The sequence below is a fragment of the Mustela lutreola genome, chromosome 14 (genome assembly GCF_030435805.1).
Source record: "Mustela lutreola isolate mMusLut2 chromosome 14, mMusLut2.pri, whole genome shotgun sequence".
NCBI classification, from domain to species: domain Eukaryota; kingdom Metazoa; phylum Chordata; class Mammalia; order Carnivora; family Mustelidae; genus Mustela; species Mustela lutreola.
Window position 1 is genome coordinate 37,924,678 of NC_081303.1, and position 20,534 is coordinate 37,945,211.

At 46.9% G+C, this 20,534-nt stretch overlaps 1 protein-coding gene across 8 annotated transcripts in view; it reads left to right on the top strand.

Moving 5' to 3' along the window:
* NVL (nuclear VCP like) overlaps positions 1-20,534 on the top strand; it is a 97,696-nt gene that overhangs the window by 14,918 nt on the left and 62,244 nt on the right. For all 8 annotated transcript variants that reach the window (XR_009347274.1, XR_009347275.1, XM_059145094.1 and 5 more), the window contains 6 exons: positions 106-240; positions 2,092-2,193; positions 3,779-3,896; positions 8,430-8,574; positions 18,374-18,638; positions 20,122-20,340. Coding sequence is in view for 6 of the 8 variants with exons in the window: in XM_059145094.1 (XP_059001077.1) it covers positions 106-240; positions 2,092-2,193; positions 3,779-3,896; positions 8,430-8,574; positions 18,374-18,638; positions 20,122-20,340 (984 nt within the window). In the remaining 2 variants the exon portion in view is untranslated. The remainder of the gene's footprint in view (positions 1-105; positions 241-2,091; positions 2,194-3,778; positions 3,897-8,429; positions 8,575-18,373; positions 18,639-20,121; positions 20,341-20,534) is intronic.

Below are 20,534 nucleotides of genomic sequence, written 5' to 3' on the forward strand. Positions count from 1 at the left end.
TGCAGCCTTGGCTTCAGGCTAGTTGGGAGGACAGGCCGATTGCTTCCATGGGGTTCACTCCCTCTTGGGCCGAGAAAGATGTCTTTCCTGTCTGTTCCCTGCCAGGAAGTCTGCAAGATGCTTATCCACATGCGTCACCCTGAGGTGTACTGCCACCTGGGCGCCACCCCGCCTCGCGGAGTCCTGCTGCACGGGCCACCGGGCTGCGGGAAGACCTTGCTGGCACACGCCATTGCTGGGGTGAGGTTGGTCTTTGACTCTGTGGCTTTTGGTCCTTGTGTCCTTGTTCCTCTTCGGTCAACCTGAAACAGAATCGGCATCTTCTCTGGAGGATCAATTTCTCTCCATTGTTTTTTGTTTTTTTGTTTTTAAAGATTTTATTTATCCATTGGACAGACAGTAGTAGTAGACACAAGAAGGCAGAGAGGCAGGCAGAGAGAGAGGAAGGGAAGCAGGCTCCCCACTGAGCAGAGAGCCCGATGCGGGGCTCCATCCCAGGACCTTGGGATCATGACCTGAGCCGAAGGCAGAGGCTTTAACCCACTGAGCCACCCAGGTGCCCCTCCATTTTTTTTTTTTTTTTTTTTAAGATTTTATTTATTTATTTGACACACAGAGAAGGGGCACAAGCAGGGGCATCTGGGGCAGGTAGAAGGAGAGGGAGACTCCCTGCTGAGCAGGGAGCAGGGTGCGGGGCTCTAACCTAGGACCCTGAGATCATGACCTGAACCGAAGGCAGACATCTAACCACCTGAGCCACCCAGGTGCCCTCCATTTTTCTCTCCATTTTTCCCTCTTTCCTGCTGTTGTGTGCTTTAATGCAGCCAGTTACTTAGATGGCAGGGGTTGGGTGGGAAGCAAAGTGTTGTGGCTATAAACAGCCTTTTTTTTTAAACACACAATTTATGTTTTGGCTACTTTCTTTCCCTTTAAGCCAGTGCTTCTTAAAAGCAGTAAATAAGAAAATGAAGGATCGTATTGTTTTTCACAGAACTAAAGTTACTCAAAATTTCCATTCAGAGTCATATTCCTACACTTTTTTTTAAGGTTTTCTTTCTTAATTTTTAAATAATCAAGAGATCAAGAGTCAAACGCTCCATCGATTGAGCCGGCCAGGCACCCCATGTTCTTGTACTTTTTAATATGAAAATAGCATTTCTAAATGGTGATCTTAGGTGGCAAAATACAGAGATAGCAATCTTTAATCTCATCAGATTTTTCAGAAACTGTGTTGGGTGGTAAAATGCACAACATCCGAGTGACTGCAGTTTAAAGAATAGCATTTATACCTGTGACTAGTAGGTTAGTGCTCTGCACAGGGAGCTTGTTCGTATAGGAGAACCATGGGTTTGGCTCATTCGTTCCTCTGTTTTGACGAAACTATTGTGTGACCACCACGTGGCAGACACTGAAATATAGTGAGGCATATAGCAAACCCAGTCTCGTAGGAGAGGTTGCGTGAGGCCACCATCACACAAGTAAATGTCCACAGTCAGTAGCGGTCATGAATGGGAGACTCGGGGTGCGGCACATGGGTGGCATCTCTGAGGGATGTCCATGGCTGAGGCAGTGATTTTCAGAATGAGTAGGAATGTGCAGTCAGGCTGGTTATTGTGTGTTGCCGACGGGGGGTGCAGTGCTGCGCTTGCCCCCTCCTTCATGTCGGGAGCCTGTCCTCTGACTGGTAACGGGCACCTGCCCCATAGGCCAGGTGAGACAAGCCAGTTGTGCCAGTGGGACAGAACTGTATCGTGATCCTGCTTCTCTTTTCCAGCAGATAAATAACTGGAACTTTCTGGCTCAGCTCTAAGCAGGGGGACCTGTCTCTGGAGAGCCAAGTCCCTTTACTCAGAAGAGGTGACAGCAGGGTTGCAGAGTGCCTTTAATAAAGTGAACTCAAGTGGCAGGTGTCCAGGTGCTATGTTTGAGCAAACTGTAGATTTTTAAATAATCAGCCCAACACAAAAAGATGAAGTTGCTCAGAAAATTGGGTACTCAAACCAGGAAATTTTGAGAGAGGGACTGAATAAGGAACAGGTAGGAAAGATAAATTCTGACAACGTGATCATTCTTTAATGTGTTTCTACCCAGGAACTGGACCTCCCAATTCTGAAGGTAGCTGCCACAGAGATTGTGTCCGGAGTGTCTGGGGAGTCAGAGCAGAAGCTGAGGGAGCTGTTTGAGCAGGCCGTGGTGAGTCAGACACGCTGGGTCATCAGGTCGCCCATGGTTACGACTGAGAGCCTGCGATGGCTAAATACTTCCAACTATTCACGGGTACTGACTGTTGGCTAAACACACCTGTTTAATGTGAAGTCAGGCATAAGTGTAACTGGTGAGGAGTTTGAGGCTGTCATAGCCAGTGGTTGTGTGTTGAAAATAGATTATCCTGGTCTTGTTTCCTTTCCTTTCACTTAGCAAACAGTTTGTAAGCAGTATGAAAATTGTTCACCGTTAGGATTATCTCATTATAAAAGCAGCCAAAGAAATCCAGGGTAAACTCTTCTCTACTTGCCTCTTTGAATCAGTGAAAAGAAAATCCTGTTACCAGAGAAATTATAGATTGGATTTCATCCCAGCTATAATTCCTTTTGTTAAAACATGGTTAATGGCCAACGTTCCCAATCCCTGTTACCTAATGAAGCAGCATTAGGGGGCCTGGGTCAAAGGATAAAATGGTCCAAGCAGATCCCTTGGTGCTTCTGTCCAGCTGAACTCTGATGACCATCACTTGCTCCTCCTTCCTCTTTTTCTCACTGGGTTTCCCCGTCGTGGGCAGATGCTGTTGTGCTCGCCCCCAAGACCACTGTCTGTGAGCTGACTGACTGGGTGTTGCCTACAGTACTCGCTGCCCCTTGGCCCATGTTGTCACTGGGAGGATTGGAAGCGAGCTGGCCAGATCTTCCCTTTAGTTGCTGTGGTCCCCATGGTGTTGAGACGCCTTAGCCGGGCTGAGAGTCTGACCCTTAGCATGATCAGTGTCCCTGAAGAATTAGGAATGAGCTTGCTGGAGATTGCATGTCTCGATAATTTTATTTAAATTTTTCATATTAACCGATCCTCCTCTCTTTTTATTTGTTTTTATTGTGGTAAAATAAGTTAAACTTGCCATTTTAAACATTTTTTAAGTGTACAGTTCTGTGGTGTTAATAAATATATCCACTCACATGTTTTGTGACCATCACCCTTAACGTCTCCCCAGCCTGACCACATGCTCACTGGCCACTGGCCCACGCCCTCCCTCCCCAGCCCCCCGCTGCCACTCTGTTCCCCATGGCTGTGGCTTTGCTCCAGGCAGTTGGTGCTTCTTTCAGAATCTCCTCTGTCCACTCTGAGCTTTGAAGAACACACGGGGAAGGTTCTGGTCATCCACACGGCAGTACTGGGGACTCCCTTCCCTTCTTTCCTCAGTGCGTTCTTCACGGCTGGCTGCTGCTGGTTCTCTGGCTTGGCTTGTGCTCCCTCCTGGGTTGTACCTCATAGCATTGCAGATACTGCTCGCTGATGACAGAATTTCAGTAACTTGGTCACCGCAAAGCATGGGTGGATGAGAGAGTTGGAAGCTTGATAGCCTGTGTGCAGTCTCTCATTGTCCTCTCTGCGGTGAATTAAGTCATATTAAAGCAGACAGGATCATGCTGGGACCTGCCTTCTTCAGTGCTGCTCGTTGGCTGAATGGCCTGAGAACTCCAGAATTTTTTAAAACATTACATACTAAACTATGTTGCAGTGTGGGGAATGTCTTTGTGATTATCTTCTGTGATATTTTTATTTCTAGTCAAATGCACCCTGTGTCCTTTTTATTGATGAAATTGATGCTATTACCCCCAAGAGGGAAGTTGCTTCAAAAGACATGGAACGAAGAATTGTAGCCCAGCTCCTCACCTGCATGGATGGTCAGTTTAAAGTAATTCATTTTCAGATAATACGTTGTGGGTTCTTTTAATAGTGTGAGTAGCATGAGGATATAAGACGTTTGGGTGAAATAACACCGAGTAAAAAATCCTTTTCTTAAAGGATTGTATTGTTAATTTTTTGGAGTACATCTTACAGTTATTTTAATGTGTTTATGCATACATGCGAGCATACTGACATTGTTTTGCTTTGTAAAGTGCTGCGATTGCACCACTCACATTGTTCTAGGACTTGCTGTGTATATCTTAGTGCTCCTGAGAAATGTGGCTATTTTAATGCATTTAAATTTACCTTTTAACTCCTGCATGGTGTTCTTTAGGATGGACTTAATATATTGCATGTAAGCATTCCCGTTTTGATTGATGTTTAAGTTGTTTTGTTTTTTGGTTTACCAGAAGCTGTAGGGAATCTAAGTGGCCCTTTTTGGTGAACACATACTTTTCGAGGGTAGATACCTTAAAAATTAAGGTAATGGTTAAAGGTTACATGCTTTCAGCTTTATACGAACTGGCAAACTGCCTTCAGAAGGGTTTGCATTGTACGCTTCCCCGCCCTGTGTCCATGTCCCTCCACAACTCTGTTACCATGTTCTTATGTTTGATAGGCTGGTGGTGATGATAGAGATCTTACCTTGTTCTTTTACATTTCCCTGTTTTTGCAGGAGGTGGATCATTTTTCTTTATTTCTTGGCTCTTTGTATTACCCCAATCCCTTTCTCATCCTGTGCTTCCTGTGTAACTGAATTTTTTTTTTTTTAAGATTTTTATTTATTTGAGTGAGTGAGCACGAGAGAGTGGCAGAGGGTGAGGTAGGAGCAGGCTCCCCACTGAGCAGGGAGCCCGATGCGGGGCTCGATCCCAGGACCCTGAGACCATGACCTGAGCCAAAGGCGGAGGTTTAACCCACTGAGCCACTCAGGCACCCCTGTAACTGAATTTTTTAAAATCAATTTGAAGGAGTACTTTATTTTAATTTGTTAAGGAAGCAAATTCTTTGCCAAATACAGTATAGTTACTTTCTCCCAGTCTGTAACTTGTTTTTCAGTTTTGTTAAATTGTTTTTAGATAGAAATTTGGAGGGAAGGTAAATACACTTTTGGAACTAGATCCTGTCCACCGTGAAATAGCCTGGGGTTTACATTCACAAGATACATTGAAGTAGTATGGATTTGGAGCTCCTTGTGGTGCTGGTTGCAGGTTGCTTAGTCTGCTGTTTTATTTTCGTGTAAAATTTTCTTGTCATGTTTTGAGGCCTCTGTTCTGAATTGCCGTATTAAAGGTATATTGTTACCATAAGATAGGTGGTTCCCTAAGAAGGGGAGAGACCCCAGGAGGCATACTGAGGCACAATGCTTATCCCATGATGGTAGAAGCTTTCTGATTTCAGAGATTTTACAATCTGGAAGAAAGGAACAAGTACCGGGCCTAAGCAGATTACCCATTACTAGAACTTTACTGACATTTGGGGTTAGTTGGGGTTTCTGGTGTGTCTCTGTGTATGCTTTAGGGTCTTCTCTGTGAACAGAGTAGAGAAAGCAGTCAACAGTTCGATGGACACAGTCGTGCCACAAGTAGTCTGTCCCAGATGGTGGTTTTTCCCCTGTAGTTTGAGAATTTTATGAAATACTAATTCAGAGTTTACAAATTTGAATTTTAATAATTTAAAACTTTTAAGTAAATTGTTTTGAATTAGGTAATAATGAGGCCACTTAAGAGCTAATTTTACCTAATTTCAAAAAAACTTAAAACTCAGGCATAATTTTAATTATTAGGAGCTGGAAAGTATCTTAAAATATGATCTTGTCCATGAGGAAAGTAATGCACAGGGAGCCAGGGCCCAGTGTATACAGTGGGTCATCAGCAAAGCCTGGGCTCCAGAATTCTACATACACATGTACGGCTAATAGGCTACCCGCAAATGTGTGCTTTGTTTAGGAGAGCTGATGCCCCATAAACAGGTTTTACTTTGCGTGGCAAGAAGTAAGACTTTGCTTTTTCCACAATATTCCAAAATTCAAACTTGTGGCTAACGTAATGTCAGTTTATCATGATCACGTCATACTGGTGAAAAGGGAGAAGAAGAATGGGATTTATCTTGAAGCTATTGACAGGAGGGGGTGGCCAGTCCTCTCTGAGGTCTGATTTTTATCTTTTATGCAACAGGAAAAAATAGCATTTTGACATTCGTGCTTCTATTACTGCCTGTTGATTACCTGTGGAAGGGTATTTTTCATGACGGAGGCTTTCAGATTCCCACAACTGTTCTCACTGAGTTCTGTTACTAACCCCTGATACACTCAGCTTGCATCCCTGAGACCACAGTGTCTGAGTGACCCGACCTGGAAGAAGGAAGGGAATTCCTAGGTCGTTGTCGTAGCCATGGGCATTAGACCCATTTAACCAGCCAGGGAGCGGCTTTGGCTCCATGCCAGCCTCAGTGCTGGGCACTCAGCATAGGCACGACTCCGTGGGAAGCACGTGTGCTGCTCATGATTATAATGTGCCGTCTCGTTTCCTTCAAGTTTTTCTCGCTTGTTCAGTGACTCTCACAGTGTGAATCTCTTCCTTGAGCTTTTATGCAGTTTTCAGAAAGTTTTTTTCTTTTAAGACTTTATTTATTTATTTGACACAGAGAAATCACAAGTAGGCAAAGAGGCAGGCAGAGAGAGGGGGAAGCAGGCTCCCTGCTGAGCAGAGAGCCTGATGTGGGGCTTGATCCCAGGACCCTGAGACCATGACCTGAGCTGAAGGCAGAGGCTTAACCCTCTGAACCACCCAGGTGCCCCAAGATTCTGAAAGTTTTTAAGAGCTTTCCTGTCTCACTCAAACTGACCACCTTGTGCCTCTTTTCTCAACCCAAAATCTGTCAAAGGAGTAGCTGCTGTCTGCTAAGTACAAGCTTGTGTTAGCAGTCTACAGTACACTCCCTTCACTACATATCTGTCCCTGACGTTTTACTGAGGCTACTCCTGGGACAGTTGTGGGGGAACCTCTGTTGGCCACATTTGGTGGCTTTCAGTGCTCATCTGTCTGAACTTCTGTTCAGTAGTTTCTTTGTCTAAAAACTACCTGTTCCAGGGGTGGCAGGTGTTGCCCGAGGGGCCGACTACACCCTAGTGCCTGGCACACAGTGAGCCCCCAGCAAGCGTCCGTACAGTGGTTCTCCAGAGCCTTTGCGCCTGTCGGCTGCCTCGCCCTGGGCATTGTTGGCACACATGGCTTGAGCACGGGCGCTGTCTTTTCTGTCCTTGACCTGTCTGTCCGGCTGCTCCTTAGCTGTTCCCTGCCGTGCCTGCCTCTGTCCCCTGTCCCTCAGACAGAGGTGGTCTATAAGGCTTCCCACTCAGACTTCTCCTCTGCCTTCTGCCCGTTTCCTAGCTGTCTGATGAGCAGCACTTCAGCAAACAAAAACTATCTGTAATCTCAGTTTCTAATCAGCATCGACTCCTCTTCCCCCTGCCGGATACCCCATGCTCCGTGCGCTCGGGCCAGACCCGCTTCCCTTCTCTGTCCTTCTGCCCTCGCCCTTCATGCCCTTCGAGGGGAATCACTTAGTGCCTTAGGCCGCCTGTGCAGCCTCACCCTGCGAGGGGCCTCTCCCCCTTCTCCCCTGTGTTCCTGCCTCATTGTCTCCTCTGTCCCCTGATGGCTGCCATCAGATAACGCTGAGCTCTCCTCTACTCTCTTCCTCTCTACTCTTAGAATTGTCTTTCCAACACACACCCCTTCTCAGAAAAACTTTCTCTGGCTTCCTGTGGGCTAAGGAATATTCTACAGATTCCTCATGACTCAGCCATGAAGGTACTGAATTAGGATCTTCCTGCCTTCTTACCTGTGAGGAGTGCGACCTCAGACCTCAGGTCAGACCTCTGCTGGTCTACCCTGGCTTAGTGGAGAAGAATGAGAGAGAAATAACACTCAGGAAGGACACACGCTGGACCCTGCACTCTGCCATTCCTGAAACTGTCTCTAGATGATGCCAGAGCAACTGAAGACTGTAGTGTGTACCCCTCCCCCCACACCCAGGTATCCACGCCACACGGCTGTTTGGAGACCTGCACTGTGCATTCTCGCCCAGTCTGCCCGCTGCCGAGCAGCCCCCCTCTGAGCTCAGCACGTGTGCCTGTGCCTCTGCTGTCACTCACACACTCTGTTCAGGCAGAACTTCAGTCACTTGGGTCTGCTTATGAATATCCTCTTTCCCTGAATGTAGCCTCTTCTGTGAAACTGTGCTGTCTTCCATTGTCTCACTGCGACGCTGTTTCTACCCATCACCATGCGTCACAAGATTTGTCCTATGGGTTTCTCAATACACTGTGAGCTGCTTGAGGACAATGTGTATTTATCCTCCTCTTGTCTTCCATGTAACAGACAATTAGTAAATGTCAGCTTTGTATGTATATTGCCGTCAAAACATGTACTGCTCTCTAACTACTCAGGTGACTTATGGAAGTGCTGTTGTCCGCCATCCCCGGTGTCTTGTTCGCTGCTCACCCTGTGTCTGCTTCTTATCAGATCTGAACACCATGGCCACGACGGCCCGGGTCCTCGTCATTGGAGCCACCAACCGACCAGATGCTTTAGACCCTGCTTTGAGACGTGCAGGAAGGTTCGACCGAGAGATATGCCTAGGGATCCCAGATGAAGCCTCCAGGGAAAGGTACACTCTTGGAAGATGAAGTTTATGTGTCGCTGTGTTGTCTGAATGGAGTGGTTTGGAAACGAGGGCTGAGAAGTACCACATAGCCTTTTCTTTCTCCCTTCGTTTCTGTGCCAGTAACATTGATTTGGAATCCATGGCTGGTGTCACTTAGTCGGGCGATCGGCAGAGGAACAACATGGGGAGCTGTGGAGTGGAGCTGTGCTCCCTGTCCCATGCGGAGGTTACATCGAGCACACACTCTCACCTGTTGCGCTAACCTGCTTAAGACACAGGGTTTGCAACAGAAGTTAGCCAGAGAGCTGAAAGCCATGTGTGTTCATTTGAAGACCAGCCTGTCCTAGTTGGGGTGGGGGGTGGGGAATGTGAGTGTTCGTGGAGCAAAGAAAGCTCCAGCAGCATCTCAGTAAGCAAAGGCCACACAGGAGGCACTGATGAGGCCAGGGAGCAGGAATCTAGCAGAGAGGTCTTCTGTAAGAGTGGATTCCTCGTGGCTTTTGGCTCCGGGTTAGTGACACTGATGTTGGCGCCGTGGTCCCCAGCAGCTTTCGGGAAGAGTGGTGTGTAGGGAGAGGGGACTGTCATGGGAGGGCAGGAAGCTCAGGGGATGCAGGGCAAGGAGGTGCTCATAAGGCATGTGGGTGGGAGAGAGGGTGGGGAGGAACGCATCACCCCTTCTCCTTCCCAGCTCCTCAATCCTTCAGCCTTAGATTGTTGACCAGATCCTTCCTCAGCAGCTGTAGTCCCAGTCAGGCACATGCTGATTACGTTCCCACACATGTGGTCTTCCATAGTCACTCAGGTGTTCAGGTTCATCTGCTCGTGTTTAAGCCCACAGCATGGTGATATTTAAGATTTCAGTGGTTCTTACTTATTTGGCAAACATGCTGAGCATATGGCGTGTGCAGATACCACTGTGGAGGGCAAGATGACCAATGCAGAGAAGTACGAGTCCTTGCTTTCAGGACGCATCCAATCCAGTAAGAATTCTAGAAGTCAGGCCTGTGTTCTGCCTCAAGCCTTAGTTTCGCCCACGGCCCAACCTACATAGAGACATAGACACAGTGGGGCCTATCTTCGCTGCTGGATAAAATGTCTGTTCTCTGCCCAGTGTCCCTGATCAACAGAGTCCTTAAACACTTTTGTTGATGGCCGTATTTTGAAAAATTTGAAGCCACAGATAAGTTGAAAGAATAGTATGATTAGGGTCTGTATGCCCTCCAGCTGAATTCACCCCTTGCTAGAACTGTCCACTCTTGTCTTTAGCCTTGGGAAAAAACACGTATATTTGTGTGTGTACCTTTTTTTTTTTTAATTTGCCAAGCCATTTGAAGGATAGTTGGAGACATGATGACACTTCAGCTATAAGTCCTCCGATGGGACTGTCATTCTGTGTCACACCATTTCACATCCTTCCAGGAAATTTGATATTGACACAATGATAATATCTCACTGTGTAATCTGTTCTGATTTTCCAGTTGCCCCAAGAATGTCCCTTTTTAGTTGTTTGTGTTTCATCTAGACTCCACTCTGGGATCAAGCCCGGCTGAGTCCATGTGACCCTATAACCTTAGCCTGCCTCCTCGGGGAGGAAGTGTTTTCATAACATTGGCATTTTCTGGGTGCTGCGAAATTTGAACATTCCCAGTTATTTCCTCCTGATGACACTCAGGTTAGACACTTTGGGCAGGAATACTGCCTGGGCGGTGAGGTGTTCTCAGCATCATGTCAGGAGGCTCACAGTGTCACTTCGTGCCATCATTGGTCGTGTTAGGTCCGATTGCTCCGTTAGGAAGTTTGTCAGTGTTTCCTCCTGTAAAGTTGCCTTTTTCTTGTCCACTTAATAAATGGAAACCTGACATTTCTAGTATCTGCAGTAACTATGGCTAGCTTTGTCAGTTTGTCCAAACTCCACTGTAGACTCCTACTCAGTGCTGTGGTGTTCACGGCAGTGTTTCACGTAGGCCAGGCGCTCTGGCTTAGTCCCGGGCTTAAGTGTCTGCTGTGCTTAAAGCCAGCTGGGGAGACTAGGGTTCAAAGCCTGAAAGACGGTAGCTCTTGAGTAGAATCATGAGTGAGACTCTTATAAGGCAGTGCAGTTAGAAATATCATTTTTATTCTGGTTAAAAAAAAAAACATAAAATTTACCATCTGAACTAGTTTTAACAGTACAGTTTAGTAATACTAACTTGATCCAGTTTGTAGCAAATTTCTAGAACTTTGCAACTTGCAATTTCACTGTGGAAAATTAACATTCAGTGCCCCTTACACACCCATTACTCCTCCTATGAAAGAGTATTTCTTTTTCTTTCCTGCGATTTTATCATTATTAGTACTTAAAGGTTGATTGATTGGAGAGAGAGATAGAGACCACAACCCTGAGATCATGAGCTGAACTGAAATCAAGAGTCAAACGCTCAACTGAATGAGCCACCCAGGGCTTTCCTAAGATTTTATTATTTTTTAGCAATCTCTACACCCTTCGTGGGGCTCAAACTCAAAACCCTGAGATCAAGAGTCAGACGCTCCACCAACTGAGCCAGCCAGGTGCCCCAAGAAAGAGTATTTCTTTTTTTTTTTTTTAAATATTTTTTATTTATTTGATAGACAAAGATCACAAGTAGGCAGAGAGGCAGGCAGAGAGAGAGAGGAAGGGAAGCAGGCTCCCTACTGAGTAGAGAGCCCGATGTGGGACTCTATCCCAGGACCCCGGGATCATGACCTGAGCCGAAGGCAGAGGCTTCAACCCACTGAGCCACCCAGGCGCCCCAAGAAAGAGTATTTCTGATTTGAGTCTTCGACAAAGGCAGAATACAGTTTTCTTATTTTTGTATTTGTGCCTAGCTCTGAGTGCAAAAATAAAGCAGTTATATTATCATCTGCAAGTGCTAATACCTTAAATTCTAAGGTGGGGAAAATATATAAATAGAATTGAGGTATGTCAGTATTTGTATCACTAGTTCTTAGAAGGTCATTGATTGAGGAAATACTTCAGCACCTTTTGTGTACAAAGGAGAGAGGCAGAGTGGTTGGCATTTCAGTCACTAGTGTGAGTGATTAGAAGAACAATGTGTACAAAAAGGAAAAAATAGGATGTATCAAGCAAAGCATGCCGGTCTGGGGGTTCTTAAAGGCTTCTCCGAGGAAGCTGAGATGTTAAGGATAATAGCGATGAACAGATCACGTAATGATAGATTATTCCAGGTAGGCCCTGAGGTGACTGAACTCAGTGAGTGCGGGGACCTGGAAGAACACTGAGACTGTAGAAGAGATAAGGTGTCGAAAGGCTGTCAAGGAATGCAGAAGGCACTTTACATACCCTTATTAAGGATTTTGGATTTCTCTGTGAGTGGTGAGAAGGAATTAAAGCAGTTCAGTTATGTAGGACAGTGATGGAAAGAGATTTTTTATTTTGAAAAGATAACTGTAGCTACAATGTGAAGAATGAATGAAAGAAGAGTGAGAATGGGTTCTGATGGTCCAGGGAGGGGCCTGTTTTAATATCCAGATGAGATGGCATTGGGATTAAGGAGGTGGGAGGGTAGGTCATAACTGGAGCATGGATAGAGCACAGCTGGGGGGAGGGCATTGCCTGGTGTGGGGAGCGTGGATACGGCACAGCTGGGGGGTTGTCTGGTAGGGGAGTGTAGATAGGGCACAGCTGGGAGTTGCCTGGTGATCAGAGCATGGATGGGGCACTGATTGGGGGAGTTCCTGGGGGCACAGCTGGGGAGTGCTTGGTGGTTGGAGTGTGGATGGGGCACAACTGCGATAATCTGAGACATTTAGCAAGTAGAGCCAGTATGTTGCATTTCTTGGCAGAAGGAATGTGTGGAAGGTGGGGGCTGTGATGGAGCAGGAGGGAATATTCCCAGGTTGCTGTGGTTTTCTCTGAGGGGTAAGAAGTAGTGGAGGTGTTAGAGGAGGATTTGGGGAGAGCTGGAGCTGATCCGGACAGCTGGGCTGGATGTGCTTGCAGGCTGTTCAAATGGAGATGTCAGCTTGGCAACTGGATGAGTCAGGAGCTCTAAGGAGGTACAAATTGGGGAATTATCAGCATACTAAAGGCAGCTGAAGTTCTGTGAGTAGAGCAGATTAGCTGGAATGCGAGAACCAGAGGTCGGAGGTCCGGGGGCAGGGTTAGGATCCAGAGGGAGCCGCTGGAGTGCTGGAGAGAGGAGAATGTGCGTCATGGGAGTGAGGGGACGTGAGTGTTCCCTGCAGGAGGGACTAATGAGAGCTCAGGAGGGCAGGGCTGGAGCACCGTTGTTAGAGTTGAGCACCTAGCTCAAATGAGCTATCTGAGAGCTCATGAATAGGCTGATCAGGCAGCATCCTGGTTGAGTGGTTAAGTGAGTGGTGGAAAGAGAAGGAATAAGTGAGCAGACTTTCATGATTCCGCAAAGGGAGGTGTGGACATGAAGGGGGAGAGGGAGGTAGTGGCCGTGCAAGGGGTATTGGGGTGTTGGGGGTGGGATAGGAGAAACCAGAGTACCTTGGAATGCTTTGGAAAGGAGCAAGTAGGAGGAATGGGGAATGGGAGCCCAGGGAGGTGCTGGCTGCAGTGCAAGGGCTCTTCCAGTGGAGCAGTTGCAGAGGGAAGGGGGGTGCAGGCCACGGAGCTTGTCGCTGTGGTACTTGGAAAACGGTGTTTTCTCCATGAATCCAGCAGTGAGATCATCTGATGAAAGTCAGGCAGGTGACCTGTAGAGGCTAAAGGAGGGTGAAGGCCTGCAGTTATGTTCTTGGATGATTTGAAATGAGCCAGCTAGGATAATGGGATTTTTTGGTGGTGTTTAGGATTGGGGTGTAGAATGGTACCTAAGCCTCATCTTGGAGTTTTTTCCTCCCCAGGAGTGCTCCCCAGGCTAGGAGGGAGCCGAGATTTAGAATTTAAGAAAGGAAATAGAGGCCCTGGGGTCTAAGTTGTAGAAAGAGGAGCACCTGCTGAGGAGGGGCGAGCTCAGGGATCTGTCAAGGTCCAGAGCAGATCTGGGGGAAACGGGGGACTGAGTGCGAGGGCCTCGAGCATGTGATCTCAGAGGTTGAGACAGCTCTGCTGTGCGTCCCTGTACCTTTCCCTAGAGAGCTGACGTTTTCTAGCTTTCGTTGTTTACTTGTAATAAAGGAAAAATGGTAACAGTGCCTCGTTTTATTTATAAGACGGTAGGGGACCTTAACTTTGAAAGGCTTCTTGTAAGGACTGCATTAACGTACCTAGCACAGCCTCCAACATGTAGGAATCCTAAGGTAGCTGTTGATGTTTTCCTGGACTTTAAAAGCATTTTGTTACAGAAAATTCCAGTGTACACGAAACAGTCTGGTAGAACTGTTCAGTTTCTGTTGCTGCAGAACAAACCACTGCAAAATTTCATGGCTTTCGGGCGCCTGGGTGGCTCAGTGGGTTAAGCCGCTGCCTTCGGCTCAGGTCATGATCTCAGGGTCCTGGGATCGAGTCCCGCATCGGGCTCTCTGCTCGGCAGGGAGCCTGCTTCCTTCTCTCTCTCTCTGCCTGCCTCTCAGTGTACTTGTAATTTCTCTCTGTCAAATAAATAAATAAAATCTTTAAAAAAAAAAAAAAAAAAATTTCATGGCTTTCAACAATAGTCATTTTATTATCTCTCACAAGTCCCATGGGTAAAGAATTTAGGTTCTGTCGCAGGATGTTGTGTGGTTGCAGAGACGGTAGCTGGAACTCTGAGCCACAGGGTTGAGCTTATTAGTGCACCTGCTACCTGTCTATGTGTCTGTCCCCTCTCCCCGTCTGTGTGGCACCCATCATGGGACCCTGTGGGCTTCCTTGGAGCCAGGAGGACTCGGGGTGGTAGGATTCTTGCTGGGCAGTTCCTCAGCCTCCGTTCCACTGCCCTGTGCTGTTGAACAGCCACAGGGCTAAGCCCAGACTCGGGGAGAGGGGCCAGAGTGCCCACCTCCCAGTGAGAGGAGGCTCAAGAACTTAACAGACATTCTTTAAAACTCTCAGGACAGTGAACCCTATGTCTTGTCATGTTATGATCATTTCAGTCTTGTTCTATCTAGCCCCCACTTTTTTTCCTGGAGCGTTTTAAAAGCAAAATCCAGGCAGTGTGTCGTTCCATCTGTAAATACTTCAGTGTCTCATGGATAAAGACTTTTTATTTAACTTCCATGCAGTGGTGTTATAAACATCACAAATAATTCTTTAATGTACCTGATATCCAAACCATAGCCACAGGTTTGAAGTGTGTAATTGCGTTACAAATTCTTGTATTTAGCATTTTCATTTCTCCTCTGTATAAATATTATTCCCTGCTAACCTAAGTCCTGTATCAGGATCATACAACCTTTCTTTACCATTTTAACTTTTCTGGAATTCATAATTGTATTTTTTTCATTTGCTAACCCTCTTGCAACTTTTTCACATTCTCTGTTTCCTCCAGGCATCTCTGTATGTGTGCCTGTGTGTTTCGGTCTGTCCTGTGCCTTATATCACAGGGAGAGGCAGTGAGACACATGGGTAAAGTCCAAGCAACTGTACCTGCTGTGTTGGGAGTCCTGACCTGTGATGGATTAGTATCATTTCCTGTGGGTGCTTTGCTCGAGTGGCAGACTGGGGCCGACCATTCTGTTCTAAGGGTGAGGCTGATGGGACACCTCTGATGGGAGGTTTTTTGTTTGTTGTTTGTTTGTTTTTAAAATTTTATTTATTTATTTGAGCGAGAATGAGAGAGAGAGCCAGAATGAGACAGGAGAGGATCAGAGGGAGAAGCAGACTCCCTGCGAAGCAAGGAGCCCGATACAGGACTTGATCCTGGGACTCTAGGATCATGACCTGAGCCGAAGGCAGTTGCCCAACCAACTGAGCCACCCAGGTGCCCAAGTGGTAGTAGTTTTGTTGAAGCCCGAGTATCACTATAAAGCAGTCAGGTGATACTAGTTGTCATTTCAGCTAGATAATGCCACATGTCCACTTCCCTAGATGCTTTTTTGTTGAGGCGCTTCAGGTTTTTTCAGAAATAGACATTGAGGCAGCACCGTGGGCTGCAGGTCTTGCGGTTGTAGTTGTTGGACTCCTGACACGAGCAGGGGAAGGAGTGAGGGATCACACACCCCATTTTCCTGGTGGATGGGGCTTGTGGTCGTCCACACACCCAGATCTCTCCTCTCCTGCTTCAGGCTCGGTGGAGAGCACACTCTGGGGATTCCTGCTGGCTGCAGGCATGCACATGGTATGGGGTCTTAGTGCTTCTCACGTGGGCTGTCCAGAACTTGCTGGTTTGGTTCTCCGCTATGGCCCCCGTTTCTGCCGCCCAGCCCTTGGGTGCCTCCATTTCCTGCTTTCTGGGGCTCGCCAGACAAATCTCTTCCCTTCTCATTAGTGCACCTTTCTGAGGAAGGTCAATCTGACTTTGTCCCCTCTCCTAGGTCATTTATCATCCACTTCATTTATCATTTATCATCCACTTCATTTATCATTTATCTGTCCACTTCATTTCTTCATAAGTGGCTGTTCACTTGGCCTGTGCTGATAAAAATAAATGACTGAATAAAGAAATAAAAGGCAAGCCTCTGGTGCAGAATTCCAGATGATTTATTAGGATGTACTGAGAAGGAGTGGAGTCTGACTCCCTGCACCTCAAACGGGAGCTGGGCATAGTACAGTGTGGAAGAGGGAAGGGCTAACCTCACGGCAGAGACCCTGCCAGACAGCATCCAGCCTGCTCAGGGTTCACATCCCAGTGGGGAGGGGTGTGGATGACACTCCACCTCTGTGCTCTTCTTCCCGACTACATTAACTTAGTCTGATCACCATAAAAATATCAGACTAATCCCGCCAAGGGGTCCTCTACAAAATTCTGGGCCAGTAATCCTCAACATTACCAGTAGTAGTAGGATAGCAGTGTGAGGTGTAGTGAACTCTGTACTATCATTGCAATAATTCGGTACATCTAAAACTTCAAAAATAACAGGTGAATTTTTAAAAAATGAGTTAAAATTCATTCTATTTATAGGCAAATAATGACATTAAACCTGGATCATTTATTCCGGAAACCCCCTAATATTTTAATCTTTTCTGGGGGTTTATCGCCCTTAAGGCATCAGCTAGAGCTGATGCAGAAACCCGTGTCGGGGTGCCTTTCTCAGGTAGTAAGACGTTTACACATCAGAACCCTCTAAACACCCATCCCTTTGGTGTCCTAGCGGTATAAAGACCTCTCTCTACATGGAGCCCCGCTGGAGCCTGGAGACTAACGCTGATGGCTTTTGAAAGACCTCATACAAATAAAGACTGAACTTCTTGTTTCCCGTTCTGTGGCTCCCTTCCAGAATGGGCCGGGGTCTGGGTGGTAAGGGTCCATACAGCCTCCTGGTTCCGTGGACTATGGATTTCATGCTTCCGGATCTTGTTATTTTTCCAGGCGGAGGACTGTTGCTGCCGTAGTCACTCTGCCATCTTGAAACTGGAAATCTCTTCCTTGGTCTTTTCTCCTCCTCTGGAGTTTCCAGAGTGTGGTGACTGGAAATATCTACATTTTTTTCAGAAATATAAGTTGTAACTGAGAAAAGGATGATACTTATTTTATGTTAGCAGTTTCTTCTGACATTCTGAGTATCTTAGTGTTCTCATGAAAATGGTTTTATAGTGGAAGCTTTTTTTGCTTTCCGTTGTGTAGAGTGTCTGAGTGATTTTTCATTGGTTAGTAATGTTTATCTGCTGCTTTTCTGTTCACTTACATGACCTCAGGGGACTTTTCTGGAACTTACTCTCCATCAATGCTCCTCTGCCCTACAACTTTGGAAATTCCAGACTGTATTTCCCTGTCCAAGTTCATCCATAATGTCACAATATGTGAATCGTAATAACTAACACTTGGGCGCTTGCTGTAGCTCAGACGTTGTTCAGAGGGTTCAGCAGATGTTCACGCTGACCCCCCTGCGAGCGAGTGCTGCTATGATCCATAGCTAACAAGTGACAAAACCCAAGTGCACAGGGCAGCAACGGGCCCAGGCAGGGAGCGGCAGGGCCGGCTGCAGAACTCCCGGCTGGCTTGTTTCTTCACAAGCTCTTACCACAAACTGTCTGGGGTCCTCTTTTGATGGCCATTACCTGGAGACCCACATTCTCTGGCCCTACCTGGTGGTGCTTCCAGCGAGCGGGCTTTCTCTCCCATGTAGTACGGTCAAGTTGGGGAAGTAACTGTCCTAACATGAAGCTAGGGGTTAAGGTGGGCAGCAGCCTAGCTTTTTGTGACAAATAGAACTGATGGTTTACTTGAGTTTGGTGGCTCTTATTTCTGGAAGATGTCCATTTAATCTACTCTCAAAGCAGAATTTACTTCAAATAAACAGTAAGTTGTTTTATTTTGTTTTTTAAGAATTTTATTTACTTATTTGACAGAGAGAGACAGTGAGAGAGGGAACATAAGCTGAGGGAGTGGGAGAGGGAGAAGCAGGCTTCCCACTGAGCGGGGATCCCGAAGTGGGGCTTAATTCCAGGACCCTGGGATCATGACCTGAGCTGAAGGCAGATGCTTAACGACTAAGTCACCCAGGTGCCCCAGTAGTGACTTGTTTTGACTGGTGAGTCAGGAATCCGAATTTTTTAAAAAAATAATTTAGTTATTCATTTGACAGAGAGATCATAAGTAGGCAAAACAGCAGGCAGAGAGAGGTTCCCTCTCTGAGCAGAGAGCCTGTTGCAGGGCCCAATCCCAGCACCCCAAGATCATCACATTAGCCGAAGGCAGAGGCACAACCCACTGAACCACCCAGGTGCCCCAGGAATCTGAATTTCTTTTTGCCCCTGTCTTCCCTACAGAATACTTCGAACTTTGTGCAGAAAACTTAGACTTCCGGAAAGTTTCCCTTTTTGTCATTTAGCACACCTGACACCAGGCTTCGTTGGTGCTGACCTGATGGCACTCTGCCGAGAAGCGGCCATGGGCGCGGTCAGCAGGGTCCTGATGGCATGGCAGGAACAGCAGACCATGGATCCCAAGACTGCAGTTTCGCCCCCTGGACGAGGCCGGGAATACCCAATGGGAGCCGAGCCCACTCCTGAACCACCGGCGTGTTCTGTGCAGGTACCTTCCCCTATCCTGATGTCAGCCATGCAGCAGGCATCAGTGGATTTGAGGTGTATGATTTTTGGTTTTATTGGCATTTTATCCATTGCATGATGATCAGTTACATCCAGAATGCCTCTGGTTTCCAAAGTACAAGTTATTTTACGTTTTTAGCCGATCCTGAGTGAAATCCTTTTACAACATGGATTATAAAATTGTGGAGCAGGGGTTGGCAAACCATGGGCTGCCCGCCTGCTGCCTCTTCTTGGGACATAGCTATGTTCCCATGTTTCCCACATCACCTCCCTGCTGTCCCACTTCACAGCGTGGTTCACACTGGAGGCTCCCAAAGCCTATAGTGTTGACCCTGCAAGTCTATCTAGAGAAAGTTCTCCAGCTGTTGTAAGAGCACCAGACATTTAGTTCTGTTTCCTGGTTACTGTCTGCTCACATGGACTGGCATAGTCTACGGTGAGCTTGCTGCACGTGGCTCTGGAGGATGGTCCTGCTCTAGTTGGGAGCTCTATGATTCGTGAAGACTCAGCACAACATTTATGTAGCACTTGATGGTTTGCACAGAGGCATCATGGCTTCATGATCAGAGGAGCTGAGCCTCTGCTCTCCATGCAGCCTCTGCTCTCTAGAGCAGACATCCTGGTGTGTGGCTGCAGATGTCTTTTCCCTCCTTACTCATTGGAACCACAGATATATCTGTTAAAATTCACAGCAAGCACAGTCCTTATATAATGCTGTACATAAGTTAGAATTTTGTGAATTGAATTACTCAGTTACTCTTCACCCATCCTTTCATTTCTTTACAAAGCAAGAAGTCTGGGGCGCCTGGGTGGCTCAGTGGGTTAAAGCCTCTGTCTTCGGCTCAGGTCATGATCTCAGGGTCCTGGGATCGAGCCCCGCATTGGGCTCGCTGCTCAGCGGGGAGCCTGCTTCCTCCTCTCTCTCTGCCTGCCTCTCTGCCTCCTTGTGATCTCTCTCTCTCTCTCTCAAATAATAAATAAAATCTTTAAAAAAAAAAAAAAAAAACAAAGCAAGAAGTCTGCCTTTGAAGCTCAAGGCTTGGTGTAGTCCCAGGATGCCAGCTCTCTGTGTAGGGGCAAGCCTCCGGGGAGCCATACTGTGAATGACACTCTTACTGGTGTAATTTTGGTTTAATTTTATCAAAATTCACCTGCTGTTCAATTCTTTATAAGTGAAACATGGGAATTGGTAGTTGTAGAAATGAACACGGTCATCTGCTAGTGTAGCGTCGCCTACAGACACCATCCTCCTGTGTTCCATTCCAGTCAGTGGACCTGCCCCCGGCCAAGTTGCATGAGCCCTGGAGACCAAAATAAACCACTGTGTCAATGGGGAAAATTGTTTAAACACAGGAAAGCTCTTACAGCTTAAAGAAATACTGCAGTAACAATTCTTAAAAGTACAAAATAACTTTTTCAACAGACTTCATGTTTGTTCATCTTCCCCCTCAATCGCTCCCTGTCAGGATGAGTTGAAGTGGCTTCTGGAGCTGCTAAGAAGCCAAGACCCCCTGTCCGAGGAGCAGCTGCAGGGACTGTGCATCGAGTGGGATGATTTCACTGCTGCGCTCGCCTCAGTCCAGCCCTCTGCCAAAAGGGAAGGCTTTGTCACCGTCCCCAATGTGACTTGGGCAGATATTGGTGCCCTGGAAGATATCCGGGAGGAGCTCACCATGGCAATACTGGTAGGTGTGTCTGCGGCTGAGTGCCCAGCATGTGCACAAGGCTGTGTGTCAAAACAGACTCGGCTGTAACTTTCTCCTGTGGGTCCTGTTGGATTCTAATTAAGCCTCCAACAGCTGTTTCTCATTCTTATGAGATCTGTTTTAGACCCATTCTCATGTTGTGCTTGAATTCTTGGCAGTGAACATTTAAAAAA